General features: G+C 43.3%; 1 protein-coding gene across 1 annotated transcript in view; it reads right to left on the bottom strand.

The window, feature by feature from the left end:
* Window positions 1-25,789, bottom strand: part of LOC125230309 (E3 ubiquitin-protein ligase Ubr3) — a 182,319-nt gene that overhangs the window by 20,000 nt on the left and 136,530 nt on the right. Inside the window, exons 10-28 of the mRNA XM_048135438.1 lie at window positions 20,388-20,569; window positions 19,615-19,739; window positions 18,548-18,690; window positions 17,992-18,155; window positions 17,540-17,676; window positions 17,065-17,228; window positions 16,017-16,203; window positions 14,784-14,893; window positions 13,345-13,428; window positions 12,687-12,843; window positions 11,922-12,022; window positions 10,746-10,890; window positions 9,324-9,459; window positions 8,425-8,685; window positions 7,387-7,511; window positions 6,447-6,630; window positions 3,119-3,218; window positions 1,797-1,923; window positions 922-1,047 (exon numbers count right to left, since the gene is read on the bottom strand). Coding sequence (XP_047991395.1) covers window positions 922-1,047; window positions 1,797-1,923; window positions 3,119-3,218; window positions 6,447-6,630; window positions 7,387-7,511; window positions 8,425-8,685; window positions 9,324-9,459; window positions 10,746-10,890; window positions 11,922-12,022; window positions 12,687-12,843; window positions 13,345-13,428; window positions 14,784-14,893; window positions 16,017-16,203; window positions 17,065-17,228; window positions 17,540-17,676; window positions 17,992-18,155; window positions 18,548-18,690; window positions 19,615-19,739; window positions 20,388-20,569 — 2,758 coding nt within the window. The remainder of the gene's footprint in view (window positions 1-921; window positions 1,048-1,796; window positions 1,924-3,118; window positions 3,219-6,446; window positions 6,631-7,386; window positions 7,512-8,424; window positions 8,686-9,323; window positions 9,460-10,745; window positions 10,891-11,921; window positions 12,023-12,686; window positions 12,844-13,344; window positions 13,429-14,783; window positions 14,894-16,016; window positions 16,204-17,064; window positions 17,229-17,539; window positions 17,677-17,991; window positions 18,156-18,547; window positions 18,691-19,614; window positions 19,740-20,387; window positions 20,570-25,789) is intronic.

Genomic DNA, 25,789 nt, shown 5'->3' with positions numbered 1-25,789 from the left:
ACTTTCATACGAACTAAGTAATTAAGATATTTTGGGAAACCTAGTGGATCTTGCTCAGCATCATGGACCATAGGTCAGCCTACTGATTATTATCATAACCTAAAACGTAATCCAAATGTACAAAACTTTTTGGAAATTGATGAAATACAGCATGTCCTAAAGCCAAAATTCTGCTGTTAAGCCAAACATCTTAAAAACCATCATTCACTTTAAAATTTATGAATCAGACCTTTATATAAGTACAAACCAATTGTACAACAAAAAATGTCCGATTCGTGACTTTTCTACTCAAATTCATTTAAATCCAGTTCCCACATAGGCTTTTGTTCCCGAATAGAAATACGAGTAAGATCGATTGGACATAAAACAAATATCATTATACATAGGTATTATTCTTATCCACGTTTATCCAAATCCGCTTGCGTGTGTTGCGTTCGCACACGACGCGCTTGTGTGCACCTCGCGCGGCGTACGTTTGTTAGAAGAGTTATTACTGTTTTTATACTATGACGGCGGTCTTCACCCGATTTTAAATTTGAGGGCGCCCGGCCTTGGACCGCGCTTCGCCCAACTCTTTATATTTAAGGGTACCGTTTGTTCAAGTCTGTGCATACGCACGGGGCGAGGAGCGCGGGACGCAGCGACACCGGGCAGTTCACGGCCGCGGGAGCCCGCGGCCGATCAGTCAGCGAGTCACCTCGGAAGCGCGCACACGCCGCTCGGGGCAATATTTTGTAAATTTTCATATTATCGTATTTAACCTCAAACGTAATAAATCCTTATTGTTAAAAGTTTGGAGTTTTTATTGTTCGCACGAACACCGTTTTCTCGCAAACTACATGTTTTTCCAACATCTGTAAACGCCAATCTTTCTTTGTTTTAAAGGGAAAGTTAAAAGGGAAAAACTATTTTCAAACTCACCTATGCAGTCGTTTCGAGGCTTATACCGCGGCCTGGGTTCCGCCGTCGAAGAAGACGCCGGTTCAGGCTCTGGAGTCACGAGGGAACCACCGCGCTGGACCAACTCGCATTCGAGGTTCGTACGCACTAGAAAAAAAAAACAATTAGTCAATAATTAATTAATAACACAATACTTTGCCAGTTATTTATATTAATTCGAGGCATAACTGCGAGTCGAACTCGCGCACCGAGGGTTCCCTACTGGGTACGCAGCCGAATGGCACAAACACTCACGAAACGAAACGCTCGTAGATATCTATCTCTATCGCTCTTGCGCATTGGTGCGCCAGAGCCAGACTACCTTTCGCGGCGTTTCGTTTTCGTTTCGCGTAGCAGAAACGCCATTCGGCTACGGCACCTGTACGGAAAGTAAGTTGCAAGCAAAAACATTTAATTTTTTTTTATTATTATATGATGTTACTAAAGTTTACGGTTTTCGCAATAACTTTTCTTTATTTGTGCTATAAGTCATTGCTGCGAACCAAATTTCATGATTTTGAGTTCACGGAAAGTACCCTGTAGGTTTTGATTCTCTTGAGTGTCGAACATTTACGGCTCAGCCACGACATTGGTCTAAGAGCGACAGCGGTGAGCGGCGCCCATACATAGGAGCGAGACACAACGATGGGACTTTTCATTCGCACGTGTGGCTGCCGCTCACCGCTGTCGCGCGTTGACCAATGTCGTGGCTGAGCCGTTACGGAAACATGCGGCATAAACAGTTCTTAAGTCATCCTATAAGGGTTTTTTACCGATAGCAGGCGATCGATCAGACAGGTCACCTGATGGCAAGCGATCGTTTTACTAAACTCGCTCACATTTAGACATGAACATACCCAATGAAGTGACGAACGTGAAGATGGCGGCGGGTGAAGAGCCGTAGCGTTGCCGCAGCTTGGTGCTGGCGGTGGCTGTCATGTCCTCCATCGCTTTGTTCATGGCGTCCGTCAGGGCGCTAGATGCCTGCATCAACAAATGTGTGAGCACAATTTGACAAAAGGATACAAACGTATAGTGCGAAAAGAATTTCCTTCGTATTTTGACGGAAACGTACGAACGTGTCATACTATTTCAGTCAGTCTCAGTACAAGACGTACTGACACTGTCTGAACTAGCATGACAAATACGAAAGTTTCCGGAAAAATACGAAGGAAAAGCTTTTCGCACTACATCCGTACTTAGCGTGCCAAACGAACTGAGTCAAGACTACTGGGATGTCAGTCTACTCACAGCTTTAGGGCGTCAATTTTTGTAAGTTGAAGTCATCAAAAACATAAAAATGGCTCGCTAAGTGATATTTCATTATTTATTTATTTAGGTAATTACAAACATAAATCTCTAATTAATTTACATAGTATCGTTAAACCAATAAGGTTTGTCTCGATACCTATTCCATTCCGCGGTAGATGTTATACAATACAACAATCATATAATTATGTAGGTATTCTATTCATTATACATATTATAACCAAAACAAGAAACCGCCAGCATTGCACTGAGCGCAAATAGCATTTAAGTAATAGCACATAATTATTGTCACTTATTTTCCTTGTTGTTGGCAGCCGCCCGCTTTGGCCGGACCGGTTTGCGCTCGGCCAAATACAGGATGCTCCAATTATGTACTCAAAGTATTTTATGATAATAAATATTTTATTGAGTTTGTTATATACTAAATAGAAAAAGAAAACAAATGGGAATCAATTCTGACACTACTAAATATTTTTAAGTTATTTTAAATTAAACTATAAATTTTATCATTATCATTGAAACGACACAAAAATTATGTACAATCAAGGGCCTGTGACATATTTCCTATCACAGGCAAGTAACAATTTCAGTACAAAATGTCCCCCTATGGGCCCCTAATGCGAAAAGGGTTTCCTTCGTATTTGTCATACTAGTTCCGTCAATGTCAGTACATCTTGTACTGACACGTTTGTACGTTTCTGCAACAATACGAAGGCAAATCTTTTCGCACTACTTCTGTACTAAACATACACGTGTCTGTGGCTGTTAGTAAGTAAAGAGTAAGTGATTGAAATCCGGTCTGTTGAATTCAGTATGCGGGCTAGTTCCGCAGTTTTAGGAGCTACCAAATCCTGATGTCGAAAATCGTATAAGAATTGGGCATAGTATTATAGAATCGTGTAATAGTTACAGGCTGTGGGTGCGTGCGCAGCAGCATCTCGCGCACAGCCTCGTGCGGCGGCGACTCCGGCGCCGGCGGGATGGCGCTGCGCGGCGGCAGCGGCAGCACGCTGCACAGACAGTATTACACATTATTCACATGGCTTTATAAACAACTTCGACGACTTCAAAATGGTAGACTGCAGGGTAATTACGGTAATTAATTAGACACAGATATTTAATGCAAAATACATGAAATACAGCCAATATTTTTGTTCCAGCATTCGCTCGTTTTATTACTCACCTAACCCGAATCTTACATGGCGGCCCTGCCAGGAACTTTACACGGGATCAAAAGTGAGAAAAATGGATCTTGCAACAGACACATTTCGTAGAATTAATAATGACAAACGAAATCTAACACCATGTATTTACCAATGGAAGCAATAAAGATACTGATTACTGATGATATTTACCCAAGCCCAAGCTTTTTACAGCATTACTGGAAGATGTCATAAAAACGCTTGAATGGGACAGAACCGGTATCAACATCCATGGTGTCTTCTTGTCGCACTTAAGATTCGCCGACGATATTGTTTTGTTTGCCGAGTCCCTGGATGATCTCCAAAGCATGCTCCAAGGTCTATTCCATGCTTCTTTAAAGGTAGGTCTCAAGATGAATATGTCCAAGACCAAGGTTATGTCGAACATCACTGGAGATTCGAATCCTACTATAACGGTTGGAGACGAAAATCTGGAGATGGTTAAACAATACGTTTATCTTGGACATATTCTATCTTTTGATAAAGAACAACAAGACAAGGAGATATCCAGGAGAATCCAGCTAGGCTGGGCGGCATTCAACAAACTAGTGGACATCCTTAAGTCAAATAATGTTCCACAATGCCTGAAGACTCGTCTCTTCAACCAGTGTGTCCTGCCCACCATGACATATGGTGCCGAGACATGGACGCTCACTAAAAAGGCTGTGCATAAGATACGGGTAGCACAGAGAGCGATGGAGCGCACCATGCTCGGCATTAAACTCCAAGATCGAGTGAGGAATGTCGAGATCCGACGCCGCACCAAGGTGCGGGACGTGGGTGACGTCATTTCCAAACTAAAATGGAATTGGGCGGGGCATGTTGCCAGGCAGAGTGATGGCAGGTGGACTAAAATGTTGACCGAATGGTGGCCGTTATCGGATGTAAGAAGCGCCTGGCATCCGTTGGCTCGTTGGGTGGACGACATCCGAAAAACTGCGGGGCACTTCTGGATGAGATTAGCCCAGGATTGGGATATGTGGCGTACACGAAGGGAGGCCTATGCTCAGCAGTGGGCGATTAATGGCTGAAATGATGATGATGATGATGATGATTTTTTAAGGTTACGTACAGTCGCCATCAGATATATAAGAGCGCCCGAGGTACTCAAAAATATCTGAACACGCCTCTAACGCCTAGGCAATAGAGGCGTGTTCAGATATTTTTGAGTACCTCGGGCGCTCTTAGTTATATATCTGATGGCGACTGTACTACCGGTCCGGACGACCGGTCTGGCTCAGTCGGTAGTGACCCTGCCTGCTGAGCGGTCCTGAGTTTGAATTCCGGTAAGGGCATTTATTTATGTGATGAGCACAGATATTTGTTCCTCAGTCATGGATGTTTTCTATGTATATAAGTATGCATTTATCTATTTAAGTATGTATATCGTCGCTTAGCACCCATAGTACAAGCTTTGCTTAGTTTGGGGCTAAGTTGATCTGTGTAAGGTGCCCCCCAATATTTATTTATTTACTACCGAAAAATGGAAAGTCGGAACCCCTATAGGATTATTCGTGCGTCTGACACAGCCATTTTCTCCGAAACTACTGAACCGGAAATAGTACATTACATCAGAGGCCGGGAAAATGAGGATTTCCGGCCAAGTGGGTATATACAGCCCAGCGAGCGTGCGAGCGAGGCCGGATAGGGATACGAGGCCGGGAATCCGTTTTCACGCCGAGGCATGTATAGTGCTTTTCTCAAACATACAATGAAATAAAAAAAAATGCTCTAAAGGACAATATTTTATAAAAAAAAGTTACTTTGCAGGCCTAGGCCTGAAAAATAATATGAAATCCCTTTACAGTCCTCTCGAGTTGTTGCGCCCAAAAAGCGATACTTCCCAGCCTATTTTAAGGAACGTAAAGACAATATTTCATTGCATGTTTGAGAAAACACTTTTGAGGGTGAGCTGCTGGTGAATATTTTCTGCAGAAAGAGCATGGCCATGAAAGGTAGTGTAGTGTATAGATGCTTAAGTATATTATGATTCATGTAACTCTCTATATATTCCGTAGGTTAAGGCTCATATTCCAGTATTAAATCATACTTCAAAGAGACAAGTTGTTTCCATCAACCAACCTCCTTACATGGCGATCCTGCCAGGATCCTCGTCGCCTCCGCGCTGCTCGTCTCCTACACGCTGCCGCTGCTGCACCTCACGCACACCACCCTGCTCGCTACACAACCGCCCTGCACACGCACACACGCGCACCCGCCGAGCCCGCCGCACGAGCCGAGCTTCAACACTACCGTTGAGTTCTCCGTCCCACCGCGCTGCTGCACGGATTGGCTCAACTACCACGCCACTCTCGACTCCCCACCCGCATACCCGATGGACTACCGGCCCTGGTTCGACATCGAGACTGACTTCACCTGGTACCGCAGCTCCCTAGTAGATCCCCTTCAGAGATGGTTGGAGAGACTCGACGAGTACGCCGATGAGTATATCTTTAAGTCTAAGCCCGAGCCGCGGTGCGTGCGCCAGTGGCTGAATCTTAGCAGATTAGGTGGCCTAGCCGTCGTGTCGGACCGGTAATGTAGTACTTAAAACTCGGTTATGAGAAACTCTACTCTTTTTGGTTTGCCAATACGTCCTTTCGAATGAGCCATCGACAAAAATATCACTTACATGTACTTACTTACTGTCTGTTAATTTGTTTACTGTGGTTCATACAGAACATACTCGTAAACGTATTAGTAATTAGATATCAGTAATCAGAGCTATGATGTCTGCATTATTGTAAACATACAACTCTAACTAAACATATGCATTCCTATGCACTTAGTTATAGATTAAAAATATATACATGATTGTTAAATTAATTACTGATAAGTTCGAAAAAAAAATACTTGTACTATTTTTTTTTCTCTTTTCCTCCGTGGGAGATGTAGTGTATAGATGCTTAAGTATATTATGATTCATGTAACTCTCTATATATTCCGTAGGTTAAGGCTCATATTCCAGTATTAAATCATACTTCAAAGAGACAAGTTGTTTCCATCAACCAACCTCCTTACAGTAGAAAGGCGTACCTGTTGGCCAGCTGGCGACACACGGGGCACAGGAACTCGCCGCCCGCCACGTGCAAGTTGTGCGGGCGCGCGGGCGCCGCCAGGGAGCGCAGGTACGCCGTCAGGCAGCGCACGTGCAGGTGGTGTCCGCACGACGCCACGTGCACGCCGCCTTCCAGCCCCACCGACACCGACAGCAGCCATGCTACGACATATCACAATCATCACTATAGGCTACTAGACTCATATTGAATTTGGCACAATAAATGATTGTCTTCTGTAGTATTCGACATAACGACAACATACAGTCACGCCTGTTTCCCATAAAGGGGTAGGCAGAGCGCATGAACTACTCAAGTTTCAGTGCCACTCTTGGCAAAAAGGGGTTGAAAGGAAACGAAATTGTGACATTGCAGTGACAGGTTGCCAGCCTCTCGCCTACACCACAATTTAACCCATATCCCACAGTCGACTTCTACGACACCCACAGGAAGAAAGGGGGTGGTGAAATTCTTAACCCGTCACCACACGGGCAATTCGACATAAAAAAACAATATTTATAGATTTTGGGTATGAAAAGTGTAAAGTCAGCAGCAGAAGTTGCGTAGCGGGCAAGGTGTTCAAAATGAACTTGACACGATCTTATTTTTAAGAGAGCGTGTTAGGATCATTGTGAACACCTTGCCCGCTACGGAACTTCTGCTGCTGACTGTATGATTACTACGTATTTTCTATTACAAATGTGTGTATTTTTTATTTATTTTGACCACCAAAAACTCTGTCAGTGATGTAGTGACGTCGTCGAATTCGAACCTTACTGCACATCTGCAATTCGAACCTATCACACCAATCGGCTTGTTAACATTAGTGAACGTTTATGAATAAGGGGGTTAAAGTGTAAAGTGTAATGTGAGAGACAGAATTTGAGTACGCCATATTAGAGTGATCGACATTTGCTTACCTTCCTGGTCGAAGTGTTGTTGCAGTTCGTCGTGCAACCGGTAGTGGTGCGCGGCGGCCGTCGTGTCCCGCTGCTCCGCCAGTCGCGCCCGCTCACGCTCCGACAACGCAAGGCGCGCGCCTCCGCTGTTCAACAAAAAATTACATTTCATTTTGACGTGTTGTTTTTTAACCCCCGACGCAAAAACGACGGGGTGTTATAAGTTTGACGTGTCTGTCTGTCTGTCTGTTTGTCTGTCTGTGTGTGTGTCTGTCTGTGGCATCGTAGCTCCTGAACGGATGAACCGATTTTGATTTAGTTTTTTTTATTTGAAAGTTGTGTTAGTCGGGAGTGTTCTTAGCCATGTTTCATGAAAATCGATCCACTAGGTCGCGGTCGGGGGTTTTTTCAAAATTTTAATTTTGTGGTTAGGTTATTATCATGCACCAGCTTCTTGTCGCGACTTGAAAGAGACAAAAAGTAGCGTATGTCACTCTCCATCCCTTCAACTATCTCAACTTAAAAAAATCATGTCAATTCGTCGCTCCGTTTTGCCGTGAAAGACGGACAAACAAATAGACACACACACTTTCCCATTTATAATATTAGTATGGATAACGTCCGCGAGTGATGCTACATATCGCGACAACTGATATAACACCCATCCCTTTCGCACTACATATTTGTAAGTGTGGGACGGCCTGGCCCCTTTTATCATGTGCAGTCTCTGGGCCGATACAGATGCCCTGTAGTTGGGTTGCCATCTGTCTGTATTGGTGCTTAAGGTGTAGGTACTATCAGCTATGAATTCATCCATAATTTCTCCATGAACTTCTGCAGCTGATAGTACGGTAAACGACTGTCGGTTGAGAAATTGAGCACAAACCTGTCCTGGCGGCGCCGGTGGCCGAGCACAGAAGTAGACTGCAGCAGGACCACCCTGCCTATAACATGCTGCGGAGTAAAAGTAGAGCTGGTGTTGCAGATGACGCAGTCAGCGGCCAGGTCCACGGGCTGAGGAGCTGCTGGTGATGATGCTGCAGACACCTGGCGACTCACCTGTCCTGGCGGCGCCGGTGGCCGAGCACAGAAGTAGACTGCAGCAGGACGACCCTCCCTATAGGATGCTGCGGGGTAGAAGTGGAGCTGGTGTTGCAGATGACGCAGTCGTAGTCAGCGTCCGCGTCCAGGTCCATGGGCTCGGGCTCCAGGCGCTGCATGGCGCTGAGGAACTGCTGCTGGCGACGCTGGAACTCCTTCATCATCTGCTGTTGACGCTCGCGGGCGCGCCGGGAGCGCTCTTCCTTTTCGCGCCGTTCCCTGGAGAAAGATGATCAAGAAGATAACTTACAAGATTCAAATCAAATGGAAAGGCCTTTGAATAAATATGTGTCTTGGACGTTTCGGGATGCGTTCACCAGAACCGATAGCAAGGTCGCGCGATAAACGATAAAACATCAGGCCGTCCCATATCGCACTTTCAAATAGTGCGAAAGGGACTATCTGATGTTATATCATTTATCGCGCGACCATGCTTGCCTGCCAGTTTTGTAGCAACGCACAGCCGAAGCCGCTGGTCCTAGAGATTCCAAATTTGGCACGTAGGTGCTTTTTCAAAAGTTTCCTCCTAAGGGAGTGAAATGGCGGTCCAAGGTTTGTATGGGAAAACAAGATAAGTTTTTATTACGCGTGAAAAAGCTAGTGTGAAAATATTTCAAACAGGATTTCTCAAAAATCAACGGGCCTGCATCAGCATTAGTAAAGTTATCTGAAATGTGTTAAAGCCGTCAGATTTAAAAGATTCCACTACTCTCAAAAGACCTCGGAGACTCTGAAATATACAGAAGAGTTTTTCCTACCTGCCTGATTGTTCTATTTAATTTATTAAAATTTGCGGAACCTCCTCTAAAAACATGGCGGCAATCTGTTGGCAATGGAAGTTAGGGTTAACATCTTACCTTGCCCGTTGTTCGGCCTGCCGCTCGCGCTGGTGCGGCCACAGCGAGTGCCGCACGTGAGCGATGGCGCCCGCGCAGCGCGCGTCTAGTCGTGCCAGTTTCCGTAGGACTTGGCCGATGAAGTGTGGTCCGTCACCTGCAATGAGTTTTTCACATCAAATACTGTGCTTTAGGAAACCTACAATAACGAATGCCTGGGACAGGTTTTCTTGGCGGAAGACATATCTACAGAGTGGGGCCTGTAACAAAGGCGAAGAATTGAACTCTAGGCTATTCTCCTTATACTGATCAACATTTGTTCGGCGACTTTTAGAAATAACTTGTATTTTGATTTTTATCACCATTGAAAGTTTTTTCTAAGAGGTAATGTATTGCGAATTCTGTTAAGTCTAAAGTGTGACAGGCAACATCAATGACAACAATAATGGCGTACATTGAAGCTAATATTTATTTTGTATGAAAAATTAAAAATTTAAAGACTTCATAATTTTTAAAAGTCACTGAACAAATGTTGATCAGTATAAGGAGAATACCCTACAGTTCAATTCTTCGCCTTTGTTACAGGCCCCACTCTGTATATGTTTTTAACTAGCCGAGAACGCATTTACCTCTAAACCAGTTTTTATCAACTGAACCTTGATCCATTCCACTGAACGTCTTCACTATAGGAGGAAAGTACGTGAAGCGATTGAAATCAGAAAACATCGTAATTTCAACCAAGATGAAGGGCAAGGGATTTCATCTTCGTGGAATCCGGTGATTAGCAATTTTGTAAACGTGACAAAACTTTCGGTCACAAACATTAGATGTGGTGAATTGGTGATGGACATAATAAAACGTCGGGCTAAATATAAACGTAAGTTTTACGCGATTAAGGGCCGGTTGCATCAAACCGTCTGTCACTGTTAAAGCGTTCGTTAAATTTTATTGTATGGGAAGATCCATAGACGTCTGCAGCATGACGATGATGTGTCTGTCAAATGTGGTTGATGCAACTGGCCCTAAGTCCTGTTTAACTTTAATAATATGACTGAAAATCGTGTTAGTTTAAATAAATATACAGTTTATACACGATAAAACACAGTCCACGGAGTTTGGCCGCCGCGTGAACTCCTATAAGCCTGAAGAGGGGCCTCCGAATTGGCCCGAAACATGTCGCAGCAACAGCGATATAATAACGTGAGTACAACCGTAGATTCATTAATTATTTCAATATACAGTTTATATCAAATCACTACATAGTATAAAACAAAGTCGCTTTTTCTGTCCCTATGTATGCTTAAATCTTTAAAACTACGCAACGGATTTTGATGCGGTTGTTTAATTAGATAGTGATTCTAAAGGATACATGTAGGTATAGTACCCGTGCGAAACCGGGGCGAGTCGCTAGTTAGACATAAATTTAAAAAATAAACAGCTTACCAATAGGCTCGTCCACGGTTGGTTCCGGTTCTTCTAGTGAGAAAGAGTCTAATCGGCCCGAGAGCTGCGAGTGCAGTTTGAGCAGCAGCGAGATTATAGACTCGTTGACGGGGATCGAATCGTCCGTGCCCGTATGAAGTTGCACCTGCAATGGATACATTTGTTACAAACTAAGATTAACATATTAACTAACCCACTCATAAATGTTCACTAAAGTTATCAAGCACATAAAATTTCTTTGTCTCTTTCGGTGTGATAGAAAGGGACAAACGGAGTTTATCGGCTTAATCATAAACTAGAACATTCCTTTGTTAATCCGCGAATAGATAACGTGCAAGTCAATCAGTGCCAACCTGTTATACTTACTTGCGAATTTTTACATGCAATAAATTTTCCCAGCCTCCCACCGCAAAAATAAATACGCAAATAAATACAACAACCCACCACTAAAAATGCATGTAAAAATACGCAAGTAAGAACAGGTTGGCACTGTTTAACTTGCACGTTATCTATTCGCGGATTAGCAAAGGAATGTTCTAGTTTATGATTAACATGGATTTCCGCAAAGTAGCGCCTGATTCCATCGATTATTTTATCGGCTTGTTAACTTTAGTGAACGTTTATGAATAAGGGGGATAAACCTTCTAAAGTTAAGCAGTACAGCACGGGAAGCATGGTCGCGCGATAGACGATAAAATATCAGGCCGTCCCTATCGCACTTACAAATAGTGCGATATTGACTTGCTAGTTTATCGTCTATCGCGCGACCATGCTTCCCGTGCAGCTCTCATTTTTATTTTAGCTAGTATCTGCACTTTTTTGAAGGATAAAAACATCCTTGACGTCCTGCCGGCATATTATGCTTCCAATTGTATCACTTATCCACGTGGATAAAATACTCGTATCCATCACGCTTTGGCAAGTATGCCGGTGTGAGAGTAACAGGATGTCTTATCCACGTGGATAACTGATGAAATTGGAAACACAATACGGCTGGTAGGCAAGTATGGTCGCGTGATAAACGATAAAACGTCAGGCCGTGCCTATCGTACTTACAAATAGTGCGAAAAGAACGGCGCGACCATGCTATCGGTTCTGTACTGTTACCCCATAGTATGATGCCGTATGTAAGCCAAGAATAGGCATAGGAGTAATATGATGCACATTTATGTGTACCTGTGTGTTGGTAGAAGGCTGCGGGTCTGTGCACGGCAGGGCGTGAGACAAGGGCGGTGAGTCTTCTCGCAAGCTCACGCTCCATTCGGGGGTCGACACATCTGGAATTCATAAGGAAATGTCATTTCAAGTTCATTTAATATTTTTTTTAAATATTCGGCTCAACCCTTTGCACACCTCGGACACTGGCGATCAAATATATGAAAGAGGTGCGTTTCCTAGCACACATTCTAAGCTCGTGTAGGTGAACGCGTACCATGCTTGTATGAATGAGATATGACATGTCGACTGTTCGCGTTTTTGACAGGAGGTAACTGTGAGGTAACCGAGAGGGGGTGGGCGGCACTTTCAGCGGGGAGCGGGAGTGGCCATACTGTACGATAGTACTCTTTATTATACTGTGCCCTTTGACTACCCAAGTCGTCATTTCTAAATTCAACCAAAGGTTATTAAAATAGACGTGTCGTTTAAAGTGTTGGTACAGCCTAAAACGTGTATGTTGCTTAATTGTTCAAGAATACATGTAAATGTCTTGAACAATTAAGCAACATACACGTTTTTATATAGGCTGTACCTATAATATTTTACGTAGCAGCTGATTGTTTTATTAACGCTGTCCGTACATGGCGACCCTGCTAGCATGCGACGTAGTCACATCGGCCGAAAATGTGGCATTCAAATCTTTAAAAAATATACGAATCGTTGAATGCCAGCATGATCATTGAGGACTGCCTCCTACACCTTTGTACACTACACTACACGTACCGTATTCAATAGGGATGGAGGCGGGGGGCGATGGTTCCCGCTCGTTGAGCGCTAGCGACATGTCAGTGGCCATGTCGTCGGCCATGTCGGTGTCGGCGCCGGGCATTGTTAGAGCGAGCGCGCGACTGCCTTCCGCGGCTGAGCTGATACTGCCGCTCTGTAACATAAAGTCGAATAAGAGCTAGTTCAGGGGTCACCAATTAGTTTTTTCAGGGGTCCTGATAGTAAGAATAAGAAGACTAATATCGGTCCGTTCCGGACGAGAGTAGGACGAAACGCGATCCACATTAGTTAGTCGGCGGTCCGGATGCGGAATCACGGTCCGCCATTTGGTGACCCCTGAACTAGTTGGTGATACTGATAGGAGAGCAATAACGTCGAACGTGGTTCGCAATAGGCCCACTGTAAACAAACTTCCATGATGCATCCCTACCCTTATCCCAAGTTATGTGGGGTCGGTCCTTGATGTATCAATGTCGTAGTGAAAACTTCTCAAAAATTGTAAAAGGCAAACCCCCTTATTCATAAACGTACTCTAAAGTTATCAAGCCGATAAAGTTCGTTTGTCCCTTTCCGACGTATTGGTATGATAGAAAAGGACAAATGAACTTTATGGCTGGATAACTATATACAATACAAGTTAAAACTGGTAAAATACCTCCAAAGCTCTGATTTGCGCGGCGTCGCCACCGCCGTCCGATTGGTCGTCAGTGTCTACTGGTTCCGCTGAGTTTGGCACCATCTACGATTAGATCAGTATGTTATAAATTTGTTCAGTCACAGATTACTAAAAAGTAACGTAACAGATCCTTCACTTGCCCGCGAAACGACAAATGCCTACGCTATACTAATAAGTTACTACTTAAAACTCAGAAGAATAGTAGGTACGTGCCACGCGACTACACAGACGGCGGCCTCGGCCACTTGTTACCTCGAGGCAACTGCTAGCGGGTAGGTATGTATTTAACGCGCGACCGCGAGTGAGTGACGAAGGCCTGGTTCAGTTGTATAGGTCGACTCACAAGAGTTGGCACGAATCAGGGAATGAAAATATGCATGTGTGTGACAGACAGATGATATCGTGTCGAGTGACGTCACGGTCAACTCATTTACATGCTTTATATATTTAGAAAGAAAGAAAGAAAGAAAAAGCATTTATTAGCACAAAATACAATTGTAAGTTTCTGTTTGGTCCAATGGTTGACTGGTAGAGAATGCCTTAAGGCATTAAGTTCGCCATTTGTACTTTATGTTGTGCAATAAAGGTTAAATAAATAAATAAATAAATAAAATACATATCAATAACTATCTAAAACTAAAACCAAACAAACCAAAAAATTATAAGTTGCGCTAAATGGTCCTTACTCAGCTAGGTGTCACGGTATGCGCCACATGGCACACTCCGCAACGCTGGTTTTCTGTAAGGCCTAGAAGATGGACTAGGTGGCACTAAGTAAATGGACTATGTACAATTTAGACGACACTAAGAAACTAAATAACATAAAAAGTCTTAGAATGTTTGTGTGTAATGTATGTACATGTAAATGTGTGTGAGTGTATTTCTATGTGACTCATTAAATTGAAATTAGGGTTTAAAAATAACTGTCTGTGAATTAATTAAAATTATCTGATGCTTTACTTCGTGCATGGTATAAAATATGTAAAATTTCATCATCATCATCATCATCATTTCAGCCATTAATCGCCCACTGCTGAGCATAGGCCTCCCTTCGTGTACGCCACTTAAACCGGTCCTGGGCTAATCTCATCCAGAAGTGCCCTGCAGTTTTTCGAATGTCGTCCACCCAACGAGCCAACGGATGCCAGGCGCTTCTTACATCCGATAGCGGCCACCATTCGGTCAACATTTTGGTCCACCTGCCATCACTCTGCCTGGCAATATGCTCCCCCCCAATTCCATTTGAGTTTGGAAATGACGTCACTCACGTCCCGCACCTTGGTGCGGCGTCGGATCTCGACATTCCTCACTCGATCTTGAAGCTTAATGCCATCGCTCAATGTCGTATAATGTATGTCAATTTAAGCATAGGCAAGTGTTCTATTATGTAGGGCTGTCTTTTATTGCAATATACTTACGTCTAGATTCGGAGGTACTGCTAACGCCGTGCTCATAGCTGATAGCAGTGCTGATTTCATCGGTGATATTCGTGCTGATTCGGGTTCCGTCGGCTCCCATTCTGTGTCACCTGCCACGAAAGTAAACAAGTTTTAGGCAGTTGTAACGACACACAATTTTTTATACAATACACATAAGTTTTTATGTTTACGCCCCGTTTCAGTCATAAATGGAAATTTAATTAAGTACTTTTAGAAGTATCGGTTTTAAAATCAAAGGGTGTGATAGAGACGCTTGAAGATTATGTATGAGTTTTGTAGATGATATACGAAATCTTAAAGTCTCATCAAGAAATCAAAACTTTTATAGTACTATCAGCTGCAAAAGTGCATGGCAAATTTATCAATGAATTCAGTCATAATTTCTCCATGCAATTTTCTCACTGTACAAAGTGAAATGTGTAATGAAACTAAAATGGGACAATATGTCGGGATTGATGGCGATTGGAAAAAAATGTTTGCGAAGCTTCTAAAGGCGGTAAGCGTAACCGAGTAGCCATATATGAAGGGGGGGGCGTAAGTTTAGAGGTGATCGGGCGAGCGCTGTTTGTTGACGTTAGTAGAGGTGTAGATGGGCCATTTTTTCCAAAGTTGTCCATCCCAATTTTTTTGTAACATAGGTAGTTTTTACGCGATTCATACTCAGAATCGCAAGGTCTTTAGATTCCGATAGGAGAAAAAAATATCCCAAGATTTCCATACATTTTTCAGATCTTCCATTCCGTTACCGCCATACAAAATGTATGAGGAAACGGTAACGGAATGGGAAAAAAAACCTTGGGCCACTTTTTTTCTCCTATTAGGATTGAAAGAGCTCGCGGTTCTGAGTGGAAACCACATAAAAAAATTCAAATAAAAAAAGGGGTGGAAACTTTGAAAAAAAAAATGAGGCAGATACGTGTAGGGAAGGGAGTGTTTAGTTGCGGTACTGACTGTCAGAGTGGCAGTGGTGCGGGGATGGCTCCGGGCGCGGCACCACCGGTTCCAGCGTTGTCCGACAGCGAGCCGGTTAGTAGTACCTACACGAAGAGGTGTAGATATGGAAGGGGGTGTAATGAACTGTCGGAGCGTAGACAGGGCCAGGCAGCAGGCGCACCACCAGTGTTCGGCAGGGAACAGGTTAGTAGTATAGATCCTTATCTAGTGGGTCACACACCCCTTGGTAGGTGTGTGAGTATAAGACGGTGTACTGACTGTCGGAGTGGCAGTGGTGCGGGTAGACGGGCCCGGGCGCGGGCGCGGGCGCGCGCGGCGGCGGCAGGCGCGCCACCACCGTGCGCGCGTTGTCCGCCAGCGCGCCTGACAGGGCTGACAGCAGCGGCCGCCCCGACACCACCGTGCCGCGCGACCCGCCCTCGCCACCCGCCACCATCACGTCCAGCTGGAACAATAATAGCTCACATGATCAGGCCCCGTAGTCGAATGGCATTTCTCCGACGCGAAGCGATAACGAAACGGCGCGAAAAGTAGTCTGACTCGTCGAGCCAATACGCAAGAGCGATAGAGATAGACATCGACTAGCGTTTCGTTTCGTGAACGTTTGTGCCGTTCGCCTACGCACCTTCTTTAACCCTTAAATACGTAGTGGTGCATATAAACATCATATATTTTTGACTCCTTTCATATCAAAATTCAAATAAATCTTTATCAAGGTCGTGCATTTCAGGGTTAAACTTTCAGGATTAATTGAGAGAAATAGTAATCTATGCTGTCTAAAATTTGCCAGGACCAAGTTATTCCGGTCACATCCCACGTCGCTAGCCAGATAGCCTGGAGAAATTAAGGACCTCCTCGCATCTAGCATCTCGCGGGCCAACTGTATGGCAAAACCTGACGCCACGTCGACGTGACGTAAACGCGACGTCTTTTTCCATACAGTTGGCCCGTCGCTAAGATGCTAGATGTGATGGAGCCCTAATTATGACGGGCAAAATTAAAGGCATGAGACCTCAGTCCCCTCCCCCTACTAAATGATGTGTTCAAATTACTGCACCCATGCGATTAAAATTACACGAGGCCATACGCTTGGCAAGGAACACATACCAATGGAGGGACTTAGGGTCGGTTGCATCAAACCGTCTGTCATAATTAAATCATTCGTTAAACTTTATTGTATGGGAAGTTCCATAGACCTCTCTGGTCAAATGTGGTTGATTTGGCCCTTAGTCTTCAATAGAATGACATAATATCACGATCCTCAGCATTAATGACACAACGGAAGAAGATAGCCGGTAATACTCACATCATGATCCGTAGCTCGCTCGGCAGCCAGCTGAGCCCCTACATCCAGAAGATATACTGCAAGAGCAAGCACGTGGTCGGGTGGCGCGTGCGGCGCGCTGGTGTCGGGCGCTCGCCTGTGCACCCCCCGATGTAATACCGCTAGTAATGCGCCGTGCAGAACACCTGGAAAATGAGACAGGTTTAAAAATTCGATCATTACGCTAACAATCCATTTGAAGAGAAAATACAAGCATTATTCCACGCAGCTGTATTTGGCACAAAAAGAAGACAATAACTCAAGCCCATATCGTGGAAAACTTCGCTGATAACTGATGAGAGTGATGAGCTCATAGGCTGGTTTTAGTTAGAGCAATCCGCACGTTCAATTTGTATTGAAGTTGATGTCGTCCACTTTACTAAAACACTCCCTGACTTTAATACACATTAGTCCGGTTCCTACTAAAACGAAACTTATAAACGCTTTGAAATTTTACCTGAGGCACAGATGGCTCTAGGGTCACCGGCTTCAGGAGGCGGCGCGGCGGCCGGTCGTAACGGCGGCCAGAGCGCTGCTCCCTCGCCGGGCTTGCTCGTGCTGGGCTGCGCTGATGCCTTCTGCTTCTCGCGAACGCTAAAAACAAACAATATATTAGTTACAAATGTTACAATACTTGTCTACTGTCATATTCATGCCGAAATTAATGAAATTCACAAATCTAAACGAACTTCAATCGTCATTCATCATGTCTGACCAAACAACCTCTGCTGGTGAGCATATAATGAAGGGTATTGACAACGCCAATGCAACGCGTTGCTCTCATTGAATAAACCATTTATTATCTTTTCAAGGCGTTCTCTGACTGCTTCTATTGAGGATTGCCAAACAGGAAATTCCGAAATTCAAAGATGTTGGTTGTTCTGAAGAATAACTGTTTATGAAACTCACTAGGCGGTGAAGCGCTCCATAGAGGCATGGAAGTCTCTCCTGTGGACCGCGCGGCGCAGCACGTGGAGGGGGTCGTAGTACTTCTGCCACACCAGGGGGGTTGGCACGAAGAGGCCCTGCTCGAGGTTTTCGGAGCCGCGGGGAGGTGGCCGGTATGTTGATAACTGTAACAAGATATACATCAGGAGAATACTTTACGATAAAAAAAAAACATTAAATAAACCTGATAGACTTGGGGTTATGCTTAAAAACTGAGTAATTTTTAGATCGATTTTACATTAGACAAGCAGCCAGAAGGTTTAGGAGCATCATTATAGGGTCACAGTAACACGACAGTCTTCTTTTTCTTCTTTGTCGTATCCTCATGACTGAGGGATGTGGCGACTCTGGATACAACACCAGTGCTCTCCACGCCTCTCGATCCTGGGCCCCATGCATGCTGGCCTGCAATGTGGTCTTTGTCACAGACGTTAGTCTGCCCAACGCGTGCCCATGCTTTCACTTCTTCGCGGAAGATGACATTAGCCGATTCTGAATTTAGTAATTAGTGGCGTACCTCTTTAAGAACAACTTCAAAATTCCTGGTGTGTGCGTTGCCAGATCGCTCAGGCATCAGCTCAAGGAGTTGCGAGTGTGTTTTGTCACCGGCGGCCAGCAGTGTGCTCACTTCCAGCCGTGACTGCGTTAGTTCATCGTTACCTGAACAGAGAACGGGTAAATGATAAGAAAGATCATGCAAAGTTTTATTTGAAGTTGAAGAAAAGATCATGCTATCTGAAAAACGTTAAATAGTCAAGATTCTTAGGGCAAATTTAGACGGTACGAGAACCCTCATACGAGTTTTATTACATTGCGGTATTTGATGTCTGTGCAAAAATGTATGTTATCTCAATAGCCCGCAACGTAACTAAAATCGCATGCAAGTTTGCACGCCGCCTAAATCAGGCCTTACGGCTCAGCCACGACATTGGTCTAAGCGCGACAGCGGTGAGCGGCGGCCATACATTGGAGCGAGACACAGCGATGGGGCTTTTCACTCGCACGTATGGCTGCCGCTCGCCGCTGTCGCGCTTAGACCAATGTCGTGGCTGGGCCGTTAGGCCGGAGTGCACACTCATATTGTGCGTGTAGCGGGGCGGGGCGTGCGGCGTGCATGTCAAACAATTGAAGCTCATACAAGTGTCCTGAGTCGACGCTGCATAGGTGCACAAGGGCGGGCCTAAGCGAGCGTCCACTCAGGCCTTCATAAATTTTGAACATTGGTTGAAAATTTATCAGCTGTTAAAATCCTTAAGGCTTGAGTTGGTGACACAGAATTAGATTTAGATAGGAGAAACAAGTTCATCTATTTGTCTGGCGGCTGAGCGTGTCAGATTTTGTACTGAATGATTTTACATATGTCTCAGGCCCTTGAGTTGTTCATAATTTTTGTGTTGTTGCAATTAAATATCACGTAAAGAGGCATTTTTAATGTTTTCGTTGACTTCAACTTACAAAAATTGACGCCCGAAAGCTGCAAGCTGCGATTAAAGACGGACAATTCAGTGGATTTTACTGTGACACGCTAAGTAGATACGTTTGCTTGATTTAAGATATATATGACATCTGTGGCTGGTGACTTACCAAGGTTGGTCCGTGAAGAGACGAGGATGGCTAGGAAGGTGAGGAGACCTTCCACCATAGCGTCTTGCTCAGCAGCTTGGACGGGTGGCATTGGCACCATGCTCAGCCACTCGCGGACGCCAAACCTGCAAGATTTAGCACAGTTATAGTTTTCATGATAGATAGTGCATCTGGCTACTCTTCAGAGGAATGTTACTTCGATTCTTCAGTTTCAACGGTCATATGGTCTGGCTGGAACTTTCCGGTCGCAAGACAAAAAGATGAGGAAGAAGTGAATTTGTATATTACCTTTTATTTATTTATTTTTTCCATTGCTGTACTGTTTTGTGTTATGGTAATATAAGAATTTTTAGATTTTTTTAAGGGGATTAGGCGTAGGTCTACACATAAGACAAATGCAATTCTTCGGATAAAAAAATCTGGAAAACGCGTGAAGTGTTCTCCTGTTATGTGTAAGTAGAGTGACAGGACTGTGTTGTCATTATCGAGGCTACAGAAAAAAAAGATCTCAGGCCCAAGTTGGTAAAAATATGCATGACACACCTCGGACAATGGCAATCAAATATAACATAGGCGCGTTCCTGTCTAAGCTCGTGTAGATGAACGCGTACCATGCTTGTATGAGTGAGATATGACTGGTCGACTGGTCGTGTTCTTGACGGGCAGTCACTGTGAGGTAACAGAGCGGGCGGGCGGCACTTTCAGCGGAGAGCGGGAGTGGCCATATCGTAGGATAGTACCTAAACTTTATTATACTGTGTTTATGAACTCACATATCAATGCACATGTCCAGGAACTGGTCGGCGGGCAGGTGCGCGGCGCAGATCTGCAGCCAGTAGATGTCCATGTCGACCATGGAGTTGCAGAAGTTGGCCTGGATGTACGTCATGGCCTGCCCCTTGATCTGCAGCCCGTTGCGCACCCAGATGCCGGCCAGGATCTCGTAGAACAAGCTCTGTGGGAGAAAATACGCTTTTTAGTTTTGAGTTCTTCATGTTCTCTTATCATATCTAATTGTGACCAAAATCTATGGTAATTCTTTGGTTTGGGTATACCCTGGAGGGTGTCTCGGTAATATTCGTTTAAGCAAGAAAGAAATTTTAACACTCGCCTGCGCTTAAATCGTTGAATGAACTCGGATAACATAGATCGCTCGCCCTTAGTTGTACATGTACAACCTACTATTTAAAACGTTGTAATAACTGATACGTATATTTCCTAGATTCGGTTTGTAAAATTATGTAAGTTGCATTATTTCACGGATTAATTACCTCATATTTTAATACAATAAATAAGTGAAATAGTTATCTTTTCCACGACAATAACTATAATACTGAAAATATACAGATGTAGTGAGAAAAGCTTATCCTTTGTATTTTTACGGAAACGCACGAACGTGTCATGCTATTTCAGTCAAGTCTCAGTACAAGACGTGTCAGTAGGTCTGAACAAATACGAACGTTTCCGGAAAAATACGAAGGAAAAACTTTACGCAATACATCTGTACATACATTTTGGCACAATGTAAGTAGGTACAAATTAATATTTCTTTGTAAAAGTGTAACATATAAGTAAATATCACTTTTGTATCATTTTTGGCTATACCCGATTACACGATTCAATGATTTTACGATGCGGGCCGGAACCCCACGCGAGGGGAGGACGGACGTGTGCATCTTGCATTATCATTCGTGCGTGCTGCGAGGGTAACTGATGTTTCCTCCCGGTTAATATAATTCGATTGCCGTCTGCCCTCCATACGCCGCTCTCCCGAATTTATGATCTTTGTTATGATTTTTAGGACAGGAAGGAGACGGTATATTAACAATATAAAAAATACATAACATATTTTATTTTGTTCGTTGGTGATGTGTATTGTTGTCGTATTTATTGATTGTTCTTAAAATCTTCCAACCGATATTTCCGGTTTTTTAAACATGCTTTTATTAGGTCGACCTGTATGTAACTAACTATGTACCTAATGGAATCTAAGGTAACTATAGTACTTTTAACTATAAAACTCCCGTGAACTCATACATATTTAAAATTATTTTAAGCGGGTTACTCACGTATTTAGTCGATATAGCGTTCGACATGTTTCGATCCAATTTTCGAGGATCTTTCTCAAGAGTAGCGACCCCGCCTTTACGTAAAGGATGTTAATGTATGAGTCTCACGGGACTTTTATGGTTAAAAGTACTATAGTGACCTTGTACATGTAAAGGCGGGGTCGCTACTCTTGAGAAAGATCCTCGAAAATTGGATCGAAACATGTCGAACGCTATATCGACTTAATACGTGAGTAACCCGCTTAAAATATTTTTAAATAACTATAGTACATTGTAACAAGGGAGGTAAGCGGGACATTAAAGACGCGTGTTATTATTTACGACTGCCGCAGGCAGCTATTATTATTATTACGCACTTAGTTTGCTGGCTCAGGGATCCAAAAAGGATCTTGACCTACGACACACGAGATCGCCACTCTGCCCTATCCTGCGTTACTTCACGCCAGTTGGGTTAACCGAGCGCGGACAGGTGTTTTAGGGTTTCCTCGCACCAGTGATATCTGGGACGCCCACGCGGACTTTTTCCACCCGGGTGTCTCACATTAGGTATGCTCTTCTCACGCCACGATCCTCTCCCATCCTTTCCAGACTATTATGTAAAGAGCTGTAATATTAAAAACAAGCTACAATAGCCTAATTTGCACGAGTTAAAATAATCGATGGAATCAGGCGTTACTTTGCGCAAGTAAGTAAAAAAATAATACGTATGTTAGTATAACACGTTTTAGCACTGATTAACTTGCACGTTATCTATTCGCGGATTAGCAAATGAATGTTCTAGTTTACGAGTTACATTAGTTGCATGTCACTCATGTCATGTCAGTATTGTGAGTCAACATCCACCATAACAATACACGTGTAGACGGAACATTGTTAGAACTCCAATAAAACCTATTATTACTATATCCCGATCTATCTGATGTGTGTCACGGCATCGGCAGGTAGAACCACATTAGCATATCCCTCATCATTAAAAAAAAGCGGCAAAAAAGCGGGTGCGGTTTCGACACAATGTCTTTGTTGACATAAGTGGCAGGAGGGATGTCACTCTGTGTTGCTAGCGTCCACTTTTCGAGACTTTCGAGATTTACAAATGCTTCAATTCAATGAAATAATGAAATATAAAGTAAAAATTCTTCTATATGAGGTAAATGCAATCTGAAGGATGCTGTTGGGATAACATAAATGAAATTGGTTCTCGTCTTACTATTTTAATATTGGGTTGGTAAGAAAGTAATGAGCGAATCATAACCAATATTGTAACTTTTATTTAATTTATTATTTTAATCATTTATCAAAAATATAACGGCCTTCGTTATATGGGTGAATCACCTTTTTCTTGCTTGTTATTGCCATGGTTACGGTCCCCTGGGTCACCCTGGTTTTATGCAAAATTATGCCATTTAAACTATGCAAACAAGCATTTTTCTGTTGTTAATACAACCCTTTCTTAATGGGCCATCTACAAACATGGACTACATGCAAATGCATGTTTGCATAATTAAAATAGCATAATTTTGCATAAAACCAGGGTGACCCAGGGGACCGTAACCATGGCAATAACAACCAAGAAAAAGTGATTCACCCATCTACTACTTGTCTCCATCGTTCTGGTAAAGAATGAATAGCATCAGCGAAGAAGTTCTTAGGTTTAGATTCAAAAACTCAGCTATGTACTGTCGTAGATGGGCTTGATCATCGAACTTTTTTTCATTCAAGGCATTGCTTAGCGATCTGAACAATGCGTAATCCGTAGGTGCCAAGTCTGGAGAGTACGGTGGATGAGGTATCACTTTCCAACCTAGCTCCAATAGCTTTAGCCGAGTCACTTTTGCAATGTGTGGGCGAGCATTGTCGTGTAAGAAAAAAACTTTAGCATGCTGTGGACGATTCTGACAGATTTTTTGGTTTAAATTTTCAAGCTGATTACAGTATACTGATGCGGTAACAGTCATTCCACTTGGTAGGAGTTCCCAGTGAATAATACCATGAATATCCCACCAAACGGACAGCATAACTTTTTTCGTAGTAGGGGGAAATTAGCTAAAATTACGGCATAATTAATGGAAGGTTTTTTTTAATTGAAATATGTACGTTATAGACTGAAGTTATTTTTCATCAACCCTCCCCACTCCTCCCCCCTCTGCGTCACCCCTCTACCCTCCCTTAAAGTGCCGAAAATGCGGTTTTTCTCGATTTCTGACAAAACTGTTGAAGATACAGGAAAAGCGCGTAGGAACGAAGTAATCCTTAATAAATTTACTACAAATCATTCATTAACATTTTGGTTCTAGCACTTATAGATTTCGCGTGATCCGTCACGAAAGTTGGTCCTTTGCTGCAATTTTCTTTAATGAATGTTAAGTTTTCGCCCAAAATGTTTACGAAATCGTCGAAATTTGTTTGATATGACTAAAATATTGTAACCCATGACTAAAATAAAATTAAGGGGGAAAAATCACTACCATGGGTGGAATTTCCAATATGTCTTGGAATTCCAGTAACTATTTAAGACGTAATATTTTCACGGTAGTAGTCGCTAGGAGTACCATTGATCCATATAGTATATCGATGACTGGGGATGAGCTTTTGGTAGCTGTTGGTAGAGCCCTGGAGTTTCAATCCAGAAGCCGTGAGTCCAAGTTCCACCCATAGTGATTTTTCCCCCTGAAATTCATTTTCAGTTTATAATATTTTAGTAATATCAAACAGATTTCGTAAGCAATTTGGGAGAAAACTTAACATTCACTAAAGAAAATTGCAGCAAAGGACCAACTTTCGTGATGGATCACGCGAAAACTATAAGTGCTGGAACCAAAGTGTCGATGAATGATTTGTAGTAAATTTATTAAGGATTACTTTGTTCCTACACGCTTTTTCTGTATCTGCAACGGTTTTGTCAGAAATCACGAAAAACCGCATTTTCGGCTATTTAAGGGGGGGAAGAGGGGTGACGCAGAGGGGGGAGAGATGGGGAGGGTTGATGAAAAATAACTTCGGCCTATAATGTACATATCCCAATCAAAAAAAATCTTCCATTAATTATGCCAATATTTTCATACATTACTTTCCAGAAGCAACGTACAATCGGGTGAGGCTCTGTTTTTGGTGCCTCTATTCCTTTTTCGTTTGGAGCTAGCCACTGACGTTTGCGTGTGTGATTTATATATAAGACCCATTTTTCCTCTCCAGTGATAAGATGGTCCAACCAGTTGAATGTGCGGCGAAAAGACATAAGTTGTATGCAGATATCGGCACGGTGGTTTAGTTGATCTCTATCAAGTTCGTGCGGTATCCAAACACTGTATTTGTAGTTTTTTCCCAACTCGTGTAAATGTGTTTCTATGGTGACATGAGAGCAGCCTAACTCGGTAGCAAGAGTACGACTCGTTAGCCTCGGATCTCCTTCAATTAAGGTTTTTAATTTGGCTACATCAATCTTCACCGGTCGACCAGACTTAGGTTGATCTGATAATGAAAAGTCGCCACTACGAAACCGCTGGAACCATCGTTTCGCCGTGGCCTCAGACACAACTTCAGGAGCAACACGCTGACATATATTACGCACTGCTTCGGCGGCTGAATGGCCAGACTGAAATTCATATAGTAAGCAATGCCTTACATGCACTTTTAATTCGTCCATTTTCTTCCTTATATTAGCTCGGCGACAGCTAGTGAATGACTGACGAGAAACTGTGCGACTCGCCCTTTATATACTTTCGATCATAGAAGATTCTAGAACTCTCTCAAAAATTTTATGTGGAATTCAATCGATCGCTCATTACATTACTTTCTTACCAACCCAATAATTTACAGCAATCAAAAAAAGGTGCATTACACGAAAATATCCGAAATGTTTTTGCCTTGTATGGTCGAGAAAATACTGCCAGTTTATGAACAAAGTTAAGAAAGATTGTCACATACAAAATTGGTTTCTTAGCGTTTTCAGAAGTATAAGAAAAAAGGGCTCAGGACCGCTTCGGCCTCAGTTTCATTTCGTCAACTTCTTAAGTAGTTCTCATTCGCATTTGGTCTACTGTTCCGATTCGCCAGCATTCCTATATCGTCAATTTCTTATCTCGCCCGCTTTCTTACGTGGGACACTG

This window comes from Leguminivora glycinivorella, chromosome 10 (assembly GCF_023078275.1).
Source record: "Leguminivora glycinivorella isolate SPB_JAAS2020 chromosome 10, LegGlyc_1.1, whole genome shotgun sequence".
NCBI lineage: Eukaryota > Metazoa > Arthropoda > Insecta > Lepidoptera > Tortricidae > Leguminivora > Leguminivora glycinivorella.
The sequence above is the reverse complement of the archived record's forward strand: the minus strand, read 5'-3'. Positions and strand labels throughout refer to the sequence as shown.